Genomic DNA, 16,010 nt, shown 5'->3' with positions numbered 1-16,010 from the left:
GGAAAGGAAAGGAAAGGAAAGGAAAGGAAAGGAAAGGAAAGGAAAGGAAAGGGGAAGGGGAAGGAAGATATGGGAAGCAGAGCCCATCACCCCACACGTGATGTCTCAGGTTGTTAGTTGGGTTTGCAGCAGGATATTCCCAGCTGTAAATGTAGGAATGGAAATGGGATTGGATGAAATTTCCTAGGCTGTTGCGCAGGCGCGGTCAAGGACCAGCCGTGCTTGCAGCTCATGGAAAATTCAGTCTGGGATGGGAAACGGGAGGAAAAGGGGATTGGAACCGTGTGGCTTCTGCCCAGAAAGGGACAAATTGGGTGCAATCAAGGTCCCCTGCCAGGAGGTTGTTCCCTCCTCCATCCCTTCCCATCCTCCCTCAGGTGCTGCCTGGTAAAGGGACAAAAAATGCTGGATCTCACGTGGGAGGGTTCCTGGTGGATGGGTTTTTTTGGGAACCGTGGAGGAAGAGTCAGTCCCTTCCATCAAATCACTTGGGCTCAGTCAAAATGTTTCTGGCCACGAATCACCAAGTGGGTCTGTGATACTTCTGTGCGTGAAAAAAAGTGTTCCAGGTGGAATGGAACCCCTGTGATGGGAATGCTGCACAGCCAGGGCTGTCCTTGGAGAATCCAAAGGGAATGGTGATGCCTTTTCCTGGTCTTAAAATCAAGAGTCAGACACGGTTAGAAGGGGAAAAGGGATTTTACCTTGGGATTTCTTTTAAGGATCCTCAGGTGCACACGTCCAGGTCATACGCACTGAGATGCACCCCGAGTTGATCTCTGTGTCTCCCCCTCAACATCGGGTATAACATTACAGGCTTTACTAATTAGCAGATCCATCAAAGATTCCCCAGTGAGAGGCTCAAGTGAGCCCCCCCTCCCCAAGGAACCTTCCCCTGGATGGCTCCATCCCGGTCCACAGAATGCACTCTGGAGAGGACCTTGGGCTCTGGGGCACACTGATCCCCAGCTACGAAGCTTCCAAAATGCTTAAGTCTCCCAGCTTGACAAACAAGGCCAAGAATGCAGGCAAAAAGCACCAGGAATACACAAGTCGTAAAAAAGTATAACAGGGGTATAAAAGAAAAGGCAAAAATCCTCATGGCATCAATGGGATTTCCCACCCAGAGTCTGTGGTGGTGAACAGGGGAATGGGGTAAAACAAACAGCGCATTCCCATCTCTCCAGCCCCCAGCACAGCCCCATCCCCACTCCCTGAGCTCTCCTCTCCCTTCCCTCCACAGCCGTGGGCCTCTCCAGCTGCCCCGAGCCGCCGGTTCCTGGGAATGGGCTGAAGATCGGGGAGCGTTACCTGGTGAATGACGTGGTGTCCTTCCAGTGCGAGCCGGGCTACGCCCTGCAGGTACCAACGCTGCCAGAAGGATTTCTGCTCTTCTGTATTCCCTGTATTCTTCACACATCAATTTGGACCTCTGTTATTGTACCCCTGGCGAGGCCCAAGACTTTTCCCTCCCTTTTCCCGAGGCAGAAAGACAAAACACATTCCAGAGCTCCAAGCTGGGGGTCCAAGGCTCCTGTCCTGTCTTGGTTCTTCCAAGGCTGGAACCAGCTCTTCGAGACACGAAGTTTAGTCCCTATCTGAGGGGGGAGGGTTCAGAGAGGGTCGAATTACCTCACCATTTATGTCTCTAACTGGGGATTTTTGTCAGTTACGCTAATTCACTAAATGTATAAAACTGTACTCACCCCATGCAGGGTTGGGCATTTTGTGGGTATTTTTCCATATCTTCCCTTGGAAGCCTCCAATAAAGACCAGCCTTTATGCTACCTCCCATACTAACATGATCTCCAAAGCGTGTCGTTGCATTTCCAGGTCCTTCAAGGCATCGCTTTGTCTGGCACCCCGGATGGGACAGGGACCTGGGAGCGTCCCTCTGGATCACATCCACCTTACAAGGAATTCTTTCCTGCCAGGACAGGGACAGGCTCCTCACCTTGTTTTCTATCCACTCCCAAACTCCCTGTCTTGTTTTCCATCCCTGCAGGGCCACGCCCACATCTCCTGCATGCCGGGCACGGTGCGCCGCTGGAATTACCCTCCGCCGCTCTGCATCGGTAGGACTCGACTTCTTTCTACCTGGCTGATATTTACAACACTTCCCACCCAAAAAAAAAACCCCAAACAAGGATAAAGAGCTGATTTAGAGAAATTCAGGTTGGTTCTGCAAGTGTGGGAGAGAGTGTGGGAAAAAAATCTCCATTTGTTGCCAGGGAAATTGCACCTGGGAAGTCCCCGCGGGCTGCCTGGAGTGCTTTGTTTTGGATGTTTGAGATGTGGCTATAGCACAAAATGTGAAACACAGAATTATCCCCCTCAACACAAAATCGTTCAAAAGGGAAAACCTAAATTTTCCTGGTGCTGGGAGCAGGTTGGTTTTATGGGTTGAGGATTTTTTTTCCCATCTTTACTGTGGGGTTTATTTTTGTGGAATGTATCTGATACCGCTACAGCTGCTGCTTTCACTGGGGCCTGGTGTCTCCCAGGATCCCAACTTGCTCTCCCCACTCTGGTGTCCGGCAGGTGACCACAGGTCACTTGTCCAGATCCTCAGATCTGCTCAGATGTTCAGGCCTGGAAAGGACTGGACATTCCATTTTCCCTGTGGAAGATCCCGAGGAGAAGAGCCCCAGAGATGAAGGGAACTTGCTGGAGGTTTTTTTTTTTTTATTATTTGCAGCCATTTGCTTTTAGCAAATGTGGATGTTTAATATTCATATTGCACATTTTGCAGCTCTCAGAGAGACATTTATGCATTTAATAGCTTTAGTTAACAGTTATTTCGGGCTCCTGCTGTTCCAGCTTACATCATTTGGCTTTAAAGTAATTATAAGAGCCAACAGTTCTTTTATCTGATGATCTGCAGGCCAGGAATAAATAGAGGGACATTTCCAGGAGAATGACTGAGCTGAAGGACCCATCCCCTTTGAGTGGAAGCAGAAGCCCTTGGGCTCAGCTGGGAGATCCCAGAATGGAGGAGGATCCCAAAAGCTGGGAAAACACAAGTTTGCTTCTTTGAATCAGCACCAGCCTCCCAGTCCAGCAGGGTTTTGGCTGCTTGAGCTGGGCCTGTCTTTTCACATCCCTGGAAAAGGTCAGGCAGCTGCAGAGGGGCAGAAACACATCTGCAGCCAGCAGTGACCATCACCTTTGTGGGTGTGGCAGTCCTGGGGCTCTCTGTCCTGTGTCCCAACCGTGTGCAGAGCCTCTGCTCCCAGCACAGTTCGCAGCTGTGCTGATTATCTCCTGGTCTACTTCCTCCAGCTGCTGGGCTTCTCAATAATTCAGAAGCACTTCTATTAAAGAGCCATTAGGAGGAAAAAGAAAGAGAAATCTTCTGGGAGAAAGCTCGTTAGGAGCGAGTAGGGCGTAATGAGATATCGGACAAAGAGCCTGTGCCTCGCTGTCACAGCGCGTTAGGAGAACACCTGGCTGGGCTCTGCTGGGTGGTGCTGCTGGGAGCAGGTGGAGGTCATCCAGATGAGCACAAGAAGGTGCTGTCAGTGTTGAAATTTCATGTGATGCCTTTGGTAAATGTATTTTTAGGCCGCCATGGCTGCAGTCAGCGAGGAAACGCTCTGTGCTGTATTTATCAGTGATGGATGGATTGATTGATTGATTGATTGATTGCCCAGAGATCGGCATGTGGGGCAGGTAGCAGGGAAAAGAAGAAGCTGTAACTGGAGTGAGAATAGTGATGCCTTTTCCTGGTCTTAAAATCAAGAGTCAAACACGGTTAGAAGGGGAAAAGGGATTTTACCTTGGGATTTATTTTAAGGATCCTCAGGTGCACATGTCCAGGTCAAATGCATCGAGATGCACCCTGCCGAATATGCCCCCAAAGATCTGGTATCTCATTCTAGGTGTTACTAATTAGCAGATCTATCAAAGATTCCCCAAGGAGAGGCTCGAGTGAGCCCCCCTCCCCAAGGAGCCTTCCCCTGGATGGCTCTATCTGAGTTTACAGAATGTGTTCTGGAGAGGACCTTGGGGTCCGGGGCACACTGATCCCTGGCTACGAAGCTTCTAAAATGTTGAGTCTCTCAGCTTGACAAACAAGGCCAAGAATGGAGGCAAAAAGCACTGGGAATACAGGAGTTGTAAAGAGGTACAACAGGGGTATAAAAGAAAAGGCAAAAAATCTTCATGGCATCAATAGTAACACTCAGCTTCTTTGCAGTTGTCGGGAAAATTAATCCACAAACACCAGAGGTTTATGTCCAAAAAGGAGACAGAGGAGCCCTGGTACCTTATTTGAATAAAGGGAGAGGCCATGGGGCATTTCCCTGGGGTGTCTCAGGTTGCTGGAGGGCGCAGCCTCCTTTTATCCCAATTTCCCGGCCGCTTTTCCCTCTCTCTTTCCCATTGGCTGAGGTACTTGAGAGGTACAGACTCCCCGAATTGCCTAATACAGACCCCCTTCCTAAAGTGTACCCCCCACCATCTCTTTTCCTTGTGTCTCTCTTCCTTTTCTCTAAATCCAGGGATTTAGCACATCCTTGGGTGAGTAACAGTCTGTGTCAATCAGTGGAATTCATGTGGAATTTATGGTTCCTCCCCTTGTTTCTTTCCCCTCTCAGTACCTGGTTTTACCTACCAGCAGACCCACAGTTTGTTTGTAAAGACACCTCCCTCTCATTCCTTTCACAGTCCTTTCTGAGCTGCCTGAGGTTTCCAGCAGGTGCTGGTGCCTGATTTGATCCAGTGTCTGTGGGCAGAGCAGGGTTTCCATCCCCTCTCTCACTGCTCAGATCTGGCTCTCCCTCTGTGATGGCCCAGACTGGATCCCTGGGCCCAGCCTTTCATCTCCAAAGGGCAGGAGAAAGGCTCATCCATTCCTGGCGTGGCCAATGCAGTGCCTGGAAACTTGGTGCTGGTTCCTTTTTCTCAGCTGAGTTTTTAATTCCTTGATTTCCCGTGGCCCTCATCCAGAGAGACCCCTCAGGGATCCTGGAAGGGATCCTGTAACTGGATCCTGACCATTAACCTCGTTGGTTTTCCAGCCCAGTGTGGAGGAACAGCAGAGGAGATGGAAGGAGTGCTCCTGAGCCCAGGCTTCCCAGGGAATTACCCCAGCAACCTGGACTGCACGTGGAGGATACTGCTGCCAGTGGGGTTTGGTGAGAGAGCTGGGTTTGGTGTTCTGTCGCAGAGAGGGGGTGAAAAATGAGAGAATCCCAGACTGCTTTGGGGTGGGAAGAACCTTAAAGATCATCTCATTCCATTCCTGCCGGGGGAAACTATCCCAGGCTGCTCCCAGCCCCATCCAGCGTGGCCTGGGACACTGCCAGGGATCCAGGGGCAGCCCAGCTTGTCTGGGCACCCTGTGCCAGGGCCTCCCCGCCCTCACAGGGAGCAATTCCTTCCTAATCTCCACTCCAAAGCTCCTTCGTGTCAGTTTGAAGCCACTCTGTGCCCTCAGGACAGTTACAGTCCTGCTGAGTGCCCACGCTGTCCCGGGATCTGCGGGTGGGCAGTGCTGGGGCTGGAGCTGGAGCTGGGGTTGGGGCTGGAGCTGGGATTGGGGTTGGAGTTGGGGTTGGAGCTGGGGCTGGGGTTGGAGCTGGGGCTGGGGTTGGGGCTGGGACCGGGGCTGGGGTTGGTGTTGGTGCAAAGCTCAGGTGCAGTTTCAGAGCCAAACTCCTCCTTCCCGCTCTCCAGGTGCCCACATCCAGTTCCTGAACTTCTCCACGGAGCCCAACCACGACTTTGTGGAGATCCGGAACGGGCCCTACGACACCAGCAGTGTCATCGGGCGCTTCAGCGGTGCCGAGCTGCCCGGCTCCCTGCTGTCCACCTCCCACGAAACCACCGTGTACTTCCACAGCGACCACTCCCAGAACAAGCCGGGCTTCAAGCTGGAATACCAAGGTAGGGAGGGACAATCCTGCCCTCGGGGGGGTGGGAGGGAGTCACAGCTTTTGGGCTTTGTGTTAATTGCATGAGGGTGTAATCCAAGTAAGTGGAAAGGTGTTACAGGAAGGCCGTGCTTCATCCTGGCAGCTGGGATCTGTTCCCCCCAGCTCAAGGAACAAATGTTCCCGGAGTGCCCCGTGACGGTGGAATGCCTTGGAATTAATCCCAGCCAGGGTCACCTCGAGCCAAGCTCGTGGGCAAGGGGAAGAGCCCTTGGAGTTTGCTTTGGAATGTTGGAGCTGCTTTTCCCTCCCAGCTGAAGTTCGGGCACATCCTGAGCTCAGCCTGGTGCAGGGTTGGGTAAATAATGAAGCAGCCAAAGAATAGAACAGGGCTGGCTCGGAGAGCTGGGCTGGAAGGAGAGGAAGAAGTTGTTAAAATACAGTTTCAATCCTCAGTTTTGGGGGTGATGGGGAATGGAGATGCCTTCTTATCCAGCTGGAATCCTTGGGCAGCTCCCCTGTTCTGAACATGAATTTTTGGCCCAGCTCTGCCTTCCTGGCTTTGGAAACCTTTTGGTTTTCCCTGCCCGCCTGTCCTGGGCACGTGGGAATTCAGAGGGTGAAAGGAGAGAAATAAGTTTTTAGAACAAAGAGTTTTGCTCTCAGTTTTGGGCGTGATGGGGGATGGAGGTGCTTTTTCCCCAACTGGAATCGTGGGACAGCTCCCCTATTTTGAACATGAATTTTTGGCTCTGCTTGACCCCCAGCTCTGCGTCCACAAATTCCCTGAAAACCTTTTGGCCTTCCCTGCCCTCCTGTCCTGGGCACGTGGGAATTCAAAGGGACAAAGGATGCCAAAGGCAGCTCGTGGATTTCACCCTGAACACAACCAGGGAGCAACTGGGAGCTGAGTGGTCTGGGAAGGAGATCCAGGGAGTGGGAAGGAGGGAGTGTGTCCCTCCAGCAGGAAAAGCCTCTGCTCGTGCTCCATTCAGAGGATGCCAGGTGGAACGTGGTCACCAGCTGACTCCCATCCCTCATCAGGGCTGGCCACTTTGGGCTGGAAAACGAGGCAGATTTCCCAGTTGGAAGTGGAGTGTGGGGTGACTCCATTCCGAGGCAGTGGGATGGGGATAGGCCTGGAGCTCGTGGGTCCCCTCAGCCCCCAGGCAGGTTCATCAAGGTTTATTTCCTTCCATTCATTTGTTGTGTGAGGAGGAAGGAGCCGAGCACGTGGTGGGTGAACTGCTTGCTGTGAGGGAGCATAGAATCCCAGGATCCGTGAGGCTGGAAAAGCTCTCCAAGGTCACCGAGCCCAACCTGTGGCCAATCCCAGAGCACTGAGTGCCACGTCCAGTCCTTCCTTGGAATGAGGACTCCAAACCTCCCTGGGCAGCCCCTTCCAACCCTTTCCATGCAGAAATTCCTCCCGATGTCCAACCTGCCCCTCCCCTGGCACAGCTTGAGGCCGTTTCCCCTTATCCTGTCACTTTTTCCTGGGAAATGAAGTATAAAGCATTCCCTTTGTGTTTTCCTAGCCTACGAGCTGCAGGAATGCCCTGACCCGGAGCCTTTTGCCAACGGAGTGGTGAGAGGAGCCGGCTACAACGTTGGCCAGTCCATCTCCTTCGAGTGCCTGCCCGGCTACCACCTGATCGGCCACCCCGTGCTCACCTGCCAGCACGGCACCAACAGGAACTGGGACCACCCCCTGCCCAGGTGTGAAGGTACGGCCTGGGCTCACCTGGGCACGGGAATTCAGCTCCTTGGCTTGGAATGGGGCTGGAAGTGGCTCTGGGAGCAAAGGCGTGGCTGGGAATGGGCACTTGGAGTGAAGGCTTGGCCCTGAGGTGTTGAAGTGTGGTCTCCGTGAGGTGTTTTGGTGAATATTTGGGGCAGTTCAGAACCAAAGGGCATCTTCTGAGGGGAATTTGGCTCTTGGGATGTGGGTGAGGACACTCTCTGTCTCCCAGCTCCCATGCTGGAGCTGTTATTTCAGCGTGACGCAGCCCAGGGTCCTCGGAGTGATAATTCCTCGCTGCTTTATTCCCTCAACAACATCCAGCTTCCATGAATTTAGCTCTGATGAATAAAAACAGTCCCTGGTGAAAGGACCTTGCAGCTCTGAGGACTCTCAGGGTGTCCCTGCCTGCTCTCCTTCGTGTGGCATCTCCAGAATGTTCCAGGTGGGAGGTCCTCAGGAACCTTCCATGGTGTCCTTTCTGTCCTGTCTGTCCTGCTTCTGCAGGCTGGATTTACATTCCAGGCATCCAAACTCATCCAGATTCTCTTTTCCAACCCCCTCATGGCTGTTTCAGCCTTTCACCCCTTGGGCTGGTGGCCGGAATTCTGTGGGATTTACTCCAGAAAGGTTTCAGATGAACCTTTAAGAAGTTCAGAGCTGCTTATTGAAGATTTCCCAGCCCATTTCCCGGGAGCACTGACCTTTATCCCAGCGCTGGCTCGGCAGGAGCTGGGGAAGGAGGAGGAGAGGTGATATTTTCCCTCTTCTAAGTCCTTGAACCCCAGAGAACACAAAGCACAAAGAGCTGAATCTTCAGCTGCTCTTTCAGTGACCCCAGCAGGGTCAGGGGAGCCTGTCCTGTGCCCAGCTGGATGCTGGGGATACTGGGGGATACTGGGAGCAAGATTAAACCCTCACCTCCCTCAGGCATCGGCTCTGCCAGCTGCAAACACCCTGTTCTGCCCTGGTTTTGTATTTTTAAGAGGCTTTCTGGCCCTGCAAAAAAGCAGAGGGGTGAGGGCTGGGAAGGTTTTGGCCCATTTGCTGCTGGTCTCTGAGCACATCCGGGCTCTTCCTGCTGCTAAAGGAATGCAGGACTTACCTTTTCCTGCCTTTTTTTTCCCAAAATTGTCCATTTTTGCCTGACAGCAGGCAGGGAGGACGCGCTGCCTTAGGCTAAACCCCTCACCTCACCCTCGCAGGTCAGCGCTGAAAGCTCCTTTAATTAAAAGAGAAGCTGTAATTCTGAAATCAAGGCACAGGGGCCCGGCTTTTCCAGCTTTCCAGGGAGTTTTCCCTGGGATCAGCAGCCTGGCTGCTGCTGGGCAGGGCAGGGAGGGACTTGGCCCCTCAGGATTTTTGGGGTTTGGTGTGTAGGGTTAAATAAACACACCGGGGAGCAGAGCCAGCCTGGGGAGAGCTGGAGCTTGGCTCCAACCTCGCACCTGGATCAGCAGGGAGGGATGGGAGGGATTTATGGAGCTGCTCCTGCACAGGAAGGATGGGTTTGGCTCTTAACCCCGAATTAATGAGAGGGAGACCACGGAAGTGTGGAGGCCGGAAAAGATCTTTAAGATCATGGAGCCCAGCCATCAACCAGCACCACACGAGTGCCACATCCACACGTTTTTGGGATATTTGCAGGGATTGTGACTCCAGCACTGCTCTGGGCAGCCCCTTCCCATGGAAGGACGGGGTCGGTGCAGCTCGTGGGCTTTAGGACAGGGTGACCCTTACCCCACCCAGCACCCACAGCTGCTGCAGGCGGCCAGGACCATGCTGCCAGCATTCCCATTCCAGCATTCCCATTCCCGTGCCAGGCAGCTCCAGATGTTGATGCTTGCACACAAAACTCCGAACCCTGGGGCCCTGCTGCATCCTGAGCTCATCCCTGGGCTGGGCCTAATTGCCTCGTTTAGTCTGCAAGTTCATTTGGAGCTGGAGGAGGCCTCCTGCAGCAGGACTGTCACTGGGATTGATGACCTGCATGCTGCTGCCACCCCAATCCTCATTTCCCTGCCAGCTGCTCCAGGATCCAGGGCATGGATTTGCTCCTGGGGTGATCCCATCCCAAACTCTGATTGCCATGGCAGCTGGAGGAGCTCAGGGATTCTCAGTGGGAGTGAGAGAGGAGTTTCTGTGCACACCTGGCTGGCACAGCTGGATAAAATCCACATCTGAAGAACTCCATAATTTTACCATCGTGCAATCAAGCTGAAAATGCCCAGTTTTTTCCACGTTTTCCAGCCCAGTTTTTGCCACAGAGTTTTTCAAACCAGTTTGGTTTTGGGTTTTTTTCCACTGAGATTTTCAGCCCAGATTTTCCACAAAGTTTTCCAGCCCAGTTTCTCCCAGGAAGTTTTTCAACCCAGTTTATTTCCATGAAGAAATGTGGGATGTGCTTGTGGCAGAGAGGAATTATTCAAGGCGAGTTAGGGCAAGATCTGGATCTTCCTGTGTCCAGAATTGTTACCTTCGTATCCCCAAAACAAAAGGAATAAAACTGGGATACAAGGATATTTAAGGGCATATGGAATAAAACTGGGATATAAGGATATTTAAGGGCATATGGAATAAAACTGGGATATAAAGATATTTAAGGAGATATGGAATAAAACTGGGATACAAGGATATTTAAGGGGTATTTCCTCACTGGGTTTGTGTTTCTCTCTGATCCCCTGCAGTGCCTTGTGGGGGCAATGTCACCGCCCAGAATGGGACAGTTTATTCTCCCGGCTTCCCCAACCAGTACCCGAATTCCCAGGATTGCACCTGGCTCCTGACAGTGCCTGTGGGATATGGGATCCACCTGAACTTCACCCTGCTGCAGACAGAGCCCTACAACGACTTCATCACCGTCTGGTGGGTACAGAGGGTCGGGAATCACTCCAAGGGCTCATTTTGGGGAGATAACTCCTGGCTTTTAAACAGCAGCAGCTGGGAATGGGACCCCTGGGATCTTCCCCTGGAAGCTTCTTGGTTTGTTTGGAGAAGGGAAGAGAAATGATGATTTTTTTCCAAGCTTTGTTTTAAAATGAATAAATAAAACTTATTATTTATGCATAATAACGGAGATCATCGGCTTCAGGCAGCCAGGGGAGCTCGCAAAGCTGCTCTGATTAAAGAGTTTGTGACCAAATTTTGAGCTCGTAGCACTCAATGTCTGACCTTCCGAATATCCCCGAGTCTGCTGGGCAAACAGGGAGTGGAATTCCTTTGGGAAATGGCTCCTAATTCCTCAATTTCTGAGGGTAAAAGTGAAATTTGTGGCTGTCATTATCCACTGGGTGAGCACTGAGAGCCTTGCAGGGGTTAAACTGGAGGAGAGAGAGGGATTGGGGCTGTGAAATGTGGATGTGGGAACAGGAGGATAAGGAAGGGAGGAGTCCCTGGGCGTGCAGGGCAGGAGGAGGTGGAGTTCCTACAGTGAAATCCATGGAATAATGTCCTTTTTTGTGTGTGTCTGGCATTAGGGATGGGCCCCAGCAAACAGCCCCTCAGCTGGGGGTGTTCACAGGGAACTCAGCCAAGAAATCAGCCCAGAGCTCCTCCAACCAGGTGCTGCTGAGGTTCCACAGCGACGCCGCCAACGGAGGCATCTTCGCCATTTATTTCTATGGTCGGTATTGCAGCGTTCCTGGGATGGGGGAAATGTTGGGAAGAGCAGGGAATAGTTCTGGGAAAATGAAAAAAAATACCCTTTGACCCCTAGTTTTCCACAGTTTTTCAGCCCATTTTTTTCCACAAAGTTTTCCAGCCCAGTTTATTTCCGTGAAGTTTTCCAACCTGTTTTTTTCCCACATGATTTATCAGCCCAGTTTTTTCCATTAATTTTTCCGGCCCAATTTTTTTCCAGGAAGTTTTACAACCCAGGTTTTCCACAGTTTTCCAGACCAGTTTTTTCCAGGAAGTTTTCCAGCCCATTTTTTTCCATGAAATTTTCCAGCCCAGTTTTTTCCACAGAGTTTTCCAGCCCAATTTTTTTCCATGAAATTTTCCAGCCCAGTTTTTTTCCACAGAGTTTTCTAACCCGTTTTTTTCCACAAAGTTTTTCAGCCCAGTTATTTCCAGGACGTTTTCCAGCCCGGTTTTTGCCACAGAATTTTTCAAACCAGGCTTTTTTCCCACAAATTTTCCAGGCTAGAGATTGAAGCTGGATTCCGTGACCAACACCCATGACACCCCTACACCTGTCCTGAGGCGATGCCTGTAAATCCCCTCCTCATCCTTATGGATAAATCCACTTTATTTACCTAAAACTCTGCTTCCCCTCAGTATTCCTGGAAGTTTTCCCTTTCCAGTGCTCTGCTGAACCAGCTGGATCACGGTGGCCTGGTTTAAATGGCAACAGCTTCATTCCTCAGGGGAGGAAAAGCATTCCTGCAAATCCCTGGATTACTCGGGGATTCCTTGGTGTGAGGGCAGCTCAGGCTGGAGAAATCTGGGATATGACATGGAATTGAGAGCATTTAAATCGGATTAACCGAGGAGTTCCTGCGGCGGCGCCGGGATTTTGGGAAGTGGCTCCTGAATCCAGGGATGTGCAGCCCCAGCCCTGCAGGAATTCCATGGGGAACCTGTGCAGGATCCCTCAGGAACCTCTGCAGGCTCCCAAGGGCTGAATTTAGGGAAGATTGATATTCCCAGAGCATGGAAGTTATGGAAAAAAATGATGGTTTGGGAGGTTTGGCTCAGAATTGAGCAGGGTGGGGGCAGTGGAGTGAGCGCTGCTTTTGTGGTGGGAATTAAAGACCCTCCCTGCTGTGGGTGGAATCCATCAGCCATTCCCTAATCCTGGCAGTGCCCTGTGCTGGTGTGGGAAGTCTGGGATTGGTCCTGGATGGAATCAGGGCAGTTTAATGTCACTTGGAACCTGTTTTCCAGCTGGGCACTCCGATTAAATCTCATTTCTACAATGCCAGGCTGGTGTGGGTGGGATAAATCCCATCCCATTCCAGCCCTTTCCATGGGCAGGGACACCTCCCACTATTCCAGGGGCCCTCTAGTCCCATTTACTGGTGTTTTCCTCCCCTCCTTGCACTCCCAGGATACAGAAGCCACCTCCAGCCCATTCCCTGCGCCTGCAAAAATCCCATTTTTCCCTCACACCTTTTGGAAAAAAATGATCCTGCCCCGTTTTACAAAGGAAGGAATCAGGGCAAGGCAACCACAGAGCATCTCCTCCTCTAAAAAATGTATTTCAACTTTTGCCACAGAGTTTTTCAGCCCAGGTTTTCCATGGAGTTTTCCAGCCCAGGTTTTTTTTCCCCCAAAATATTCCAGCCCAGTTTTTTTCACCAACTTTTTCAGGCCAGTTTTTTTCCACGGAGTTTTCCAGCCCAGTTTTCCAGCTTAGAGATTGAAGCTGGATTCCGTGATCAATTCCATGATTCCCAATCCTCATCCGGGCTGCTTTGCCGTGCTGGGAAGAGGTGGAGGTGGCAGGAATGAATATCCAGTGGCCACTGGAGCTGCAGGATCTGGGATTAAAAGGCTGAGCTGGATTTCAGGGGAGCAGGGCCTGTCCAGGAGCAGGAGCAGGGAGGGCTGAGCAAAGAGCAGGGAATGTCTGGCATGAATATCCATGGAATTCCTGGTGCCATGGATCCTGTTGAACCTGCTCAGGGCTCTGCTGGGCTGATTTTTGGGATTTTCTTCTCCTGAGTGCTGCTTTTGTTCTGCTCAGGGGGAGCTGAGCTCTAATTTTGGGGGAAAATTCACCAAAAATATATTAAAATATCTCTTTTTTTATATAAAAAAATAATTTCTGCTCCTCAACTCCGTTTATCTCCCCATTTATCCTTGCGGTAGCCCTGAAAAATAGCAGCTTTTGGGGCAAAAAATGCCAATTTTGTCCCATTTCACCGTCTCTGAGCACTGACTTGGACCTTGCTCAGGTCACTCTGTGAACTCCAAAGCTCCTGCAGGATTTGCAGCTGGAAATATTCTCACTCCTGGAATTCTTTGTGGAAGAAATCACTAATTCCAAGTTGAAAACAAAATAAAAATCGGTGAGTTTTGAATCCCTGTCCCAGGGAGGGAATTCCCTGAATAATTCTTTTTATTTATGAGGAGCCTGAGACTTTTCCATCCTGGGTGGGCGCCTGAATTCCTCAGAGGACACCGAGATCCTTCCTCAGCATCCCAGAAAGTGCTGGTGACATTCCCAAAGGGAAAACACTGTCCAGGAATGCCCAAAATCTTCCTGTTGGGGTGGAAGAAACATCAGGATTCAAATTCCTGCCTCCATCTCTGTAGGATTTGTGGGGGGAAAGGCCCGGGTGGAGTTTGCCAATTCCTGCTCCTCGTGGAGAGGGAAGATTTTCCTTGTGGAGAGGGAGGAATTTCCTCACGGAGAGGGAGCAATTTTCCTCATGGAGAGGGAGCAATTTTCCTCATGGAGAGGGAGGAATTTCCTTGTGGAGAAGGAGGAATTCTCCTTGGGGAGAGGGAGGAATTTCCTTGTGGGGAGGGAGGAATTTTCCTCATGGAGAGGGAGCAATTTCCTTTGCAGAGAGGGAGGAATTTCCTTGTGGAGAGGGAGGAATTTTCCTTGCAGTGAGGGAGGAATTTCCTCGTGGAAAGGGAGGAATTTCCTTGTGGAGAAGGAGGAATTTTCCTTCTCCTTGGGGAGAGGGAGGAATTTCCCTCATGGAGAGGGAGGAGTTTCCTTTGCAGAAAGGGAGGAATTTCCTCGTGGAAAGGGAGGAATTTACGTCGTGGAGAGGGAGGAATTTCCTCATGGAGAGGAAGGATTTTCCTTATTGAGAAGGAGGAATTTTCCTCATGGAGAGGGAGGAATTTCCTCGTGGAGAGGGAGGAATTTTCTTTGCAGAGAGGGAGGATTTTCGTCATGGACAGGGAGGAATTTCCTCATGGAGAGGGAAGATTTTCCTCATGGAGAAGGAGGAATTTTCCTCATGGAGAAGGAGGAATTTCCTTGTAGAGAGGCAGGAATTTTCCTGTTGGAGAGGGACGATTTTCCTCGTGGAGAGGGAAGATTTTCCTCATGGAGAAGGAGGACTTTCCTCATGGAGAGCGAGGAATTCCCCTGATTCCACTGTGCTGCTCTTCCCTTGCTTTCCCAGCTTTCCAGCTTTTCCGCTGCCAGCCTCCCACCGTCGTTCCCAACGCCGAGATCATCACGGAGAACGAGGAGTTCAACATCGGTAAAACCTTCCCTCATCCTCCTCATCCTCATTCCCACCTCCCCAACTCCTGGCAACGGCGTTTTCCTCCCAAATTTGGGCTTCCAGAGGGGCTTTCCATGGGAGCTCAGCACCAAACACAGCATCCAAGTGCTCCCGTTGTTCCCAGCCTTTTGCTCCCTGGAAAAGTGGCTTTTGTGGGAGCCCTGAGCCTGTTTGGAATCCCTCAGGAATCTTTGGGAATAACGACGGCTCTCAGGTGTTGCACACAAAGCTTTGGAGCTGTTATTCTGCTTTCTGGGGGCTTTTCAGGAGCTTTTTGGGGGCATTTTTTTGGTGGCTGTTGCTCCCATCCACATTTTTAAGTGGCCGCAGCCAGGATTTTTCTCGGAGCTGCTCTCTCTGAGGGGAGTCTGCGCCTGGAATCGTTCCTGGATCTCGTGGGGTGCTGGGAGTTCATCCCAGGGTGACTCCAGCGTGGCTTTCGGAGCCTTTTATTTCTGATTTACTCCTTTAATCCCTGCATTTCCCCCTTTTATCCCTCTTTTTATCCCTTTTATCCCTGCATTTTCCCCTTTTATCCCTGCATTTTGACCTTTTATCCCCCTACTTCCCCTTTTATGCCTGCATTCCCCCCTTTTATCCCTCTATTTCCCCCTTTTATCCCTGAATTTCCCCCTTTTATCCCTCTTTTTATCCCTTTTATCCCTGCATTTTCCCCCTTTTATCCCTCTATTTCCCCTTTTATTCCTGCATTTTGACCTTTTATTCCTGCATTCCCCCCTTTTATCCCTCTTTTTATCCCTTTTATCCCTCGATTTACCCTTTTTCCCTGCATTTACCCCTTTTATTTCTGATTTCCTCCTTTTACTTCTGCCTTCCCACTTTTATCCCTCTATTTCCCCTTTAATTCCTGCATTTTGACCTTTTATTCCTCTATTTCCCCTTTTATCCCTGTATTTCCCCCTTTTATCTCTCTATTTCCCCCTTTTATCCCTGTATTTCCCCCTTTTATCCCTCTTTTTTATCCCTTTTATCCCTGGATTTTCCCCTTTTATCCCTGCATTTTGACCTTTTATTCCTGCATTCCCCCTTTTATTCCTCTTTTTATCCCTTTTATTCCTGCATTTCCCCCTTTAATTCCTGCATTTTGACCTTTAATTCCTGCATTTTGACCTTTTATCCCTCTTTTTATCCCTTCTATCCCTGCATTTCCCCCTTTTATCATTCTATTTCCCTTTT

General features: G+C 50.7%; 1 protein-coding gene across 5 annotated transcripts in view; it reads left to right on the top strand.

Annotated features, from left to right (window-relative positions):
- The window catches only part of CSMD2 (CUB and Sushi multiple domains 2), a 338,283-nt gene that overhangs the window by 269,463 nt on the left and 52,810 nt on the right, over positions 1-16,010 (top strand). For all 5 annotated transcript variants that reach the window (XM_042015480.1, XM_042015478.1, XM_042015482.1 and 2 more), the window contains 8 exons: positions 1,244-1,362; positions 2,006-2,075; positions 5,022-5,138; positions 5,680-5,889; positions 7,415-7,603; positions 10,305-10,482; positions 11,094-11,239; positions 14,709-14,789. In XM_042015480.1, coding sequence (XP_041871414.1) covers positions 1,244-1,362; positions 2,006-2,075; positions 5,022-5,138; positions 5,680-5,889; positions 7,415-7,603; positions 10,305-10,482; positions 11,094-11,239; positions 14,709-14,789 — 1,110 coding nt within the window. The remainder of the gene's footprint in view (positions 1-1,243; positions 1,363-2,005; positions 2,076-5,021; positions 5,139-5,679; positions 5,890-7,414; positions 7,604-10,304; positions 10,483-11,093; positions 11,240-14,708; positions 14,790-16,010) is intronic.

Source organism: Corvus kubaryi, unplaced genomic scaffold (assembly GCF_017639235.1).
Source record: "Corvus kubaryi isolate FWS band 111438036 unplaced genomic scaffold, C.kubaryi_AGA036_p1.0 split3-37304, whole genome shotgun sequence".
NCBI lineage: Eukaryota > Metazoa > Chordata > Aves > Passeriformes > Corvidae > Corvus > Corvus kubaryi.
The sequence above is the reverse complement of the archived record's forward strand: the minus strand, read 5'-3'. Positions and strand labels throughout refer to the sequence as shown.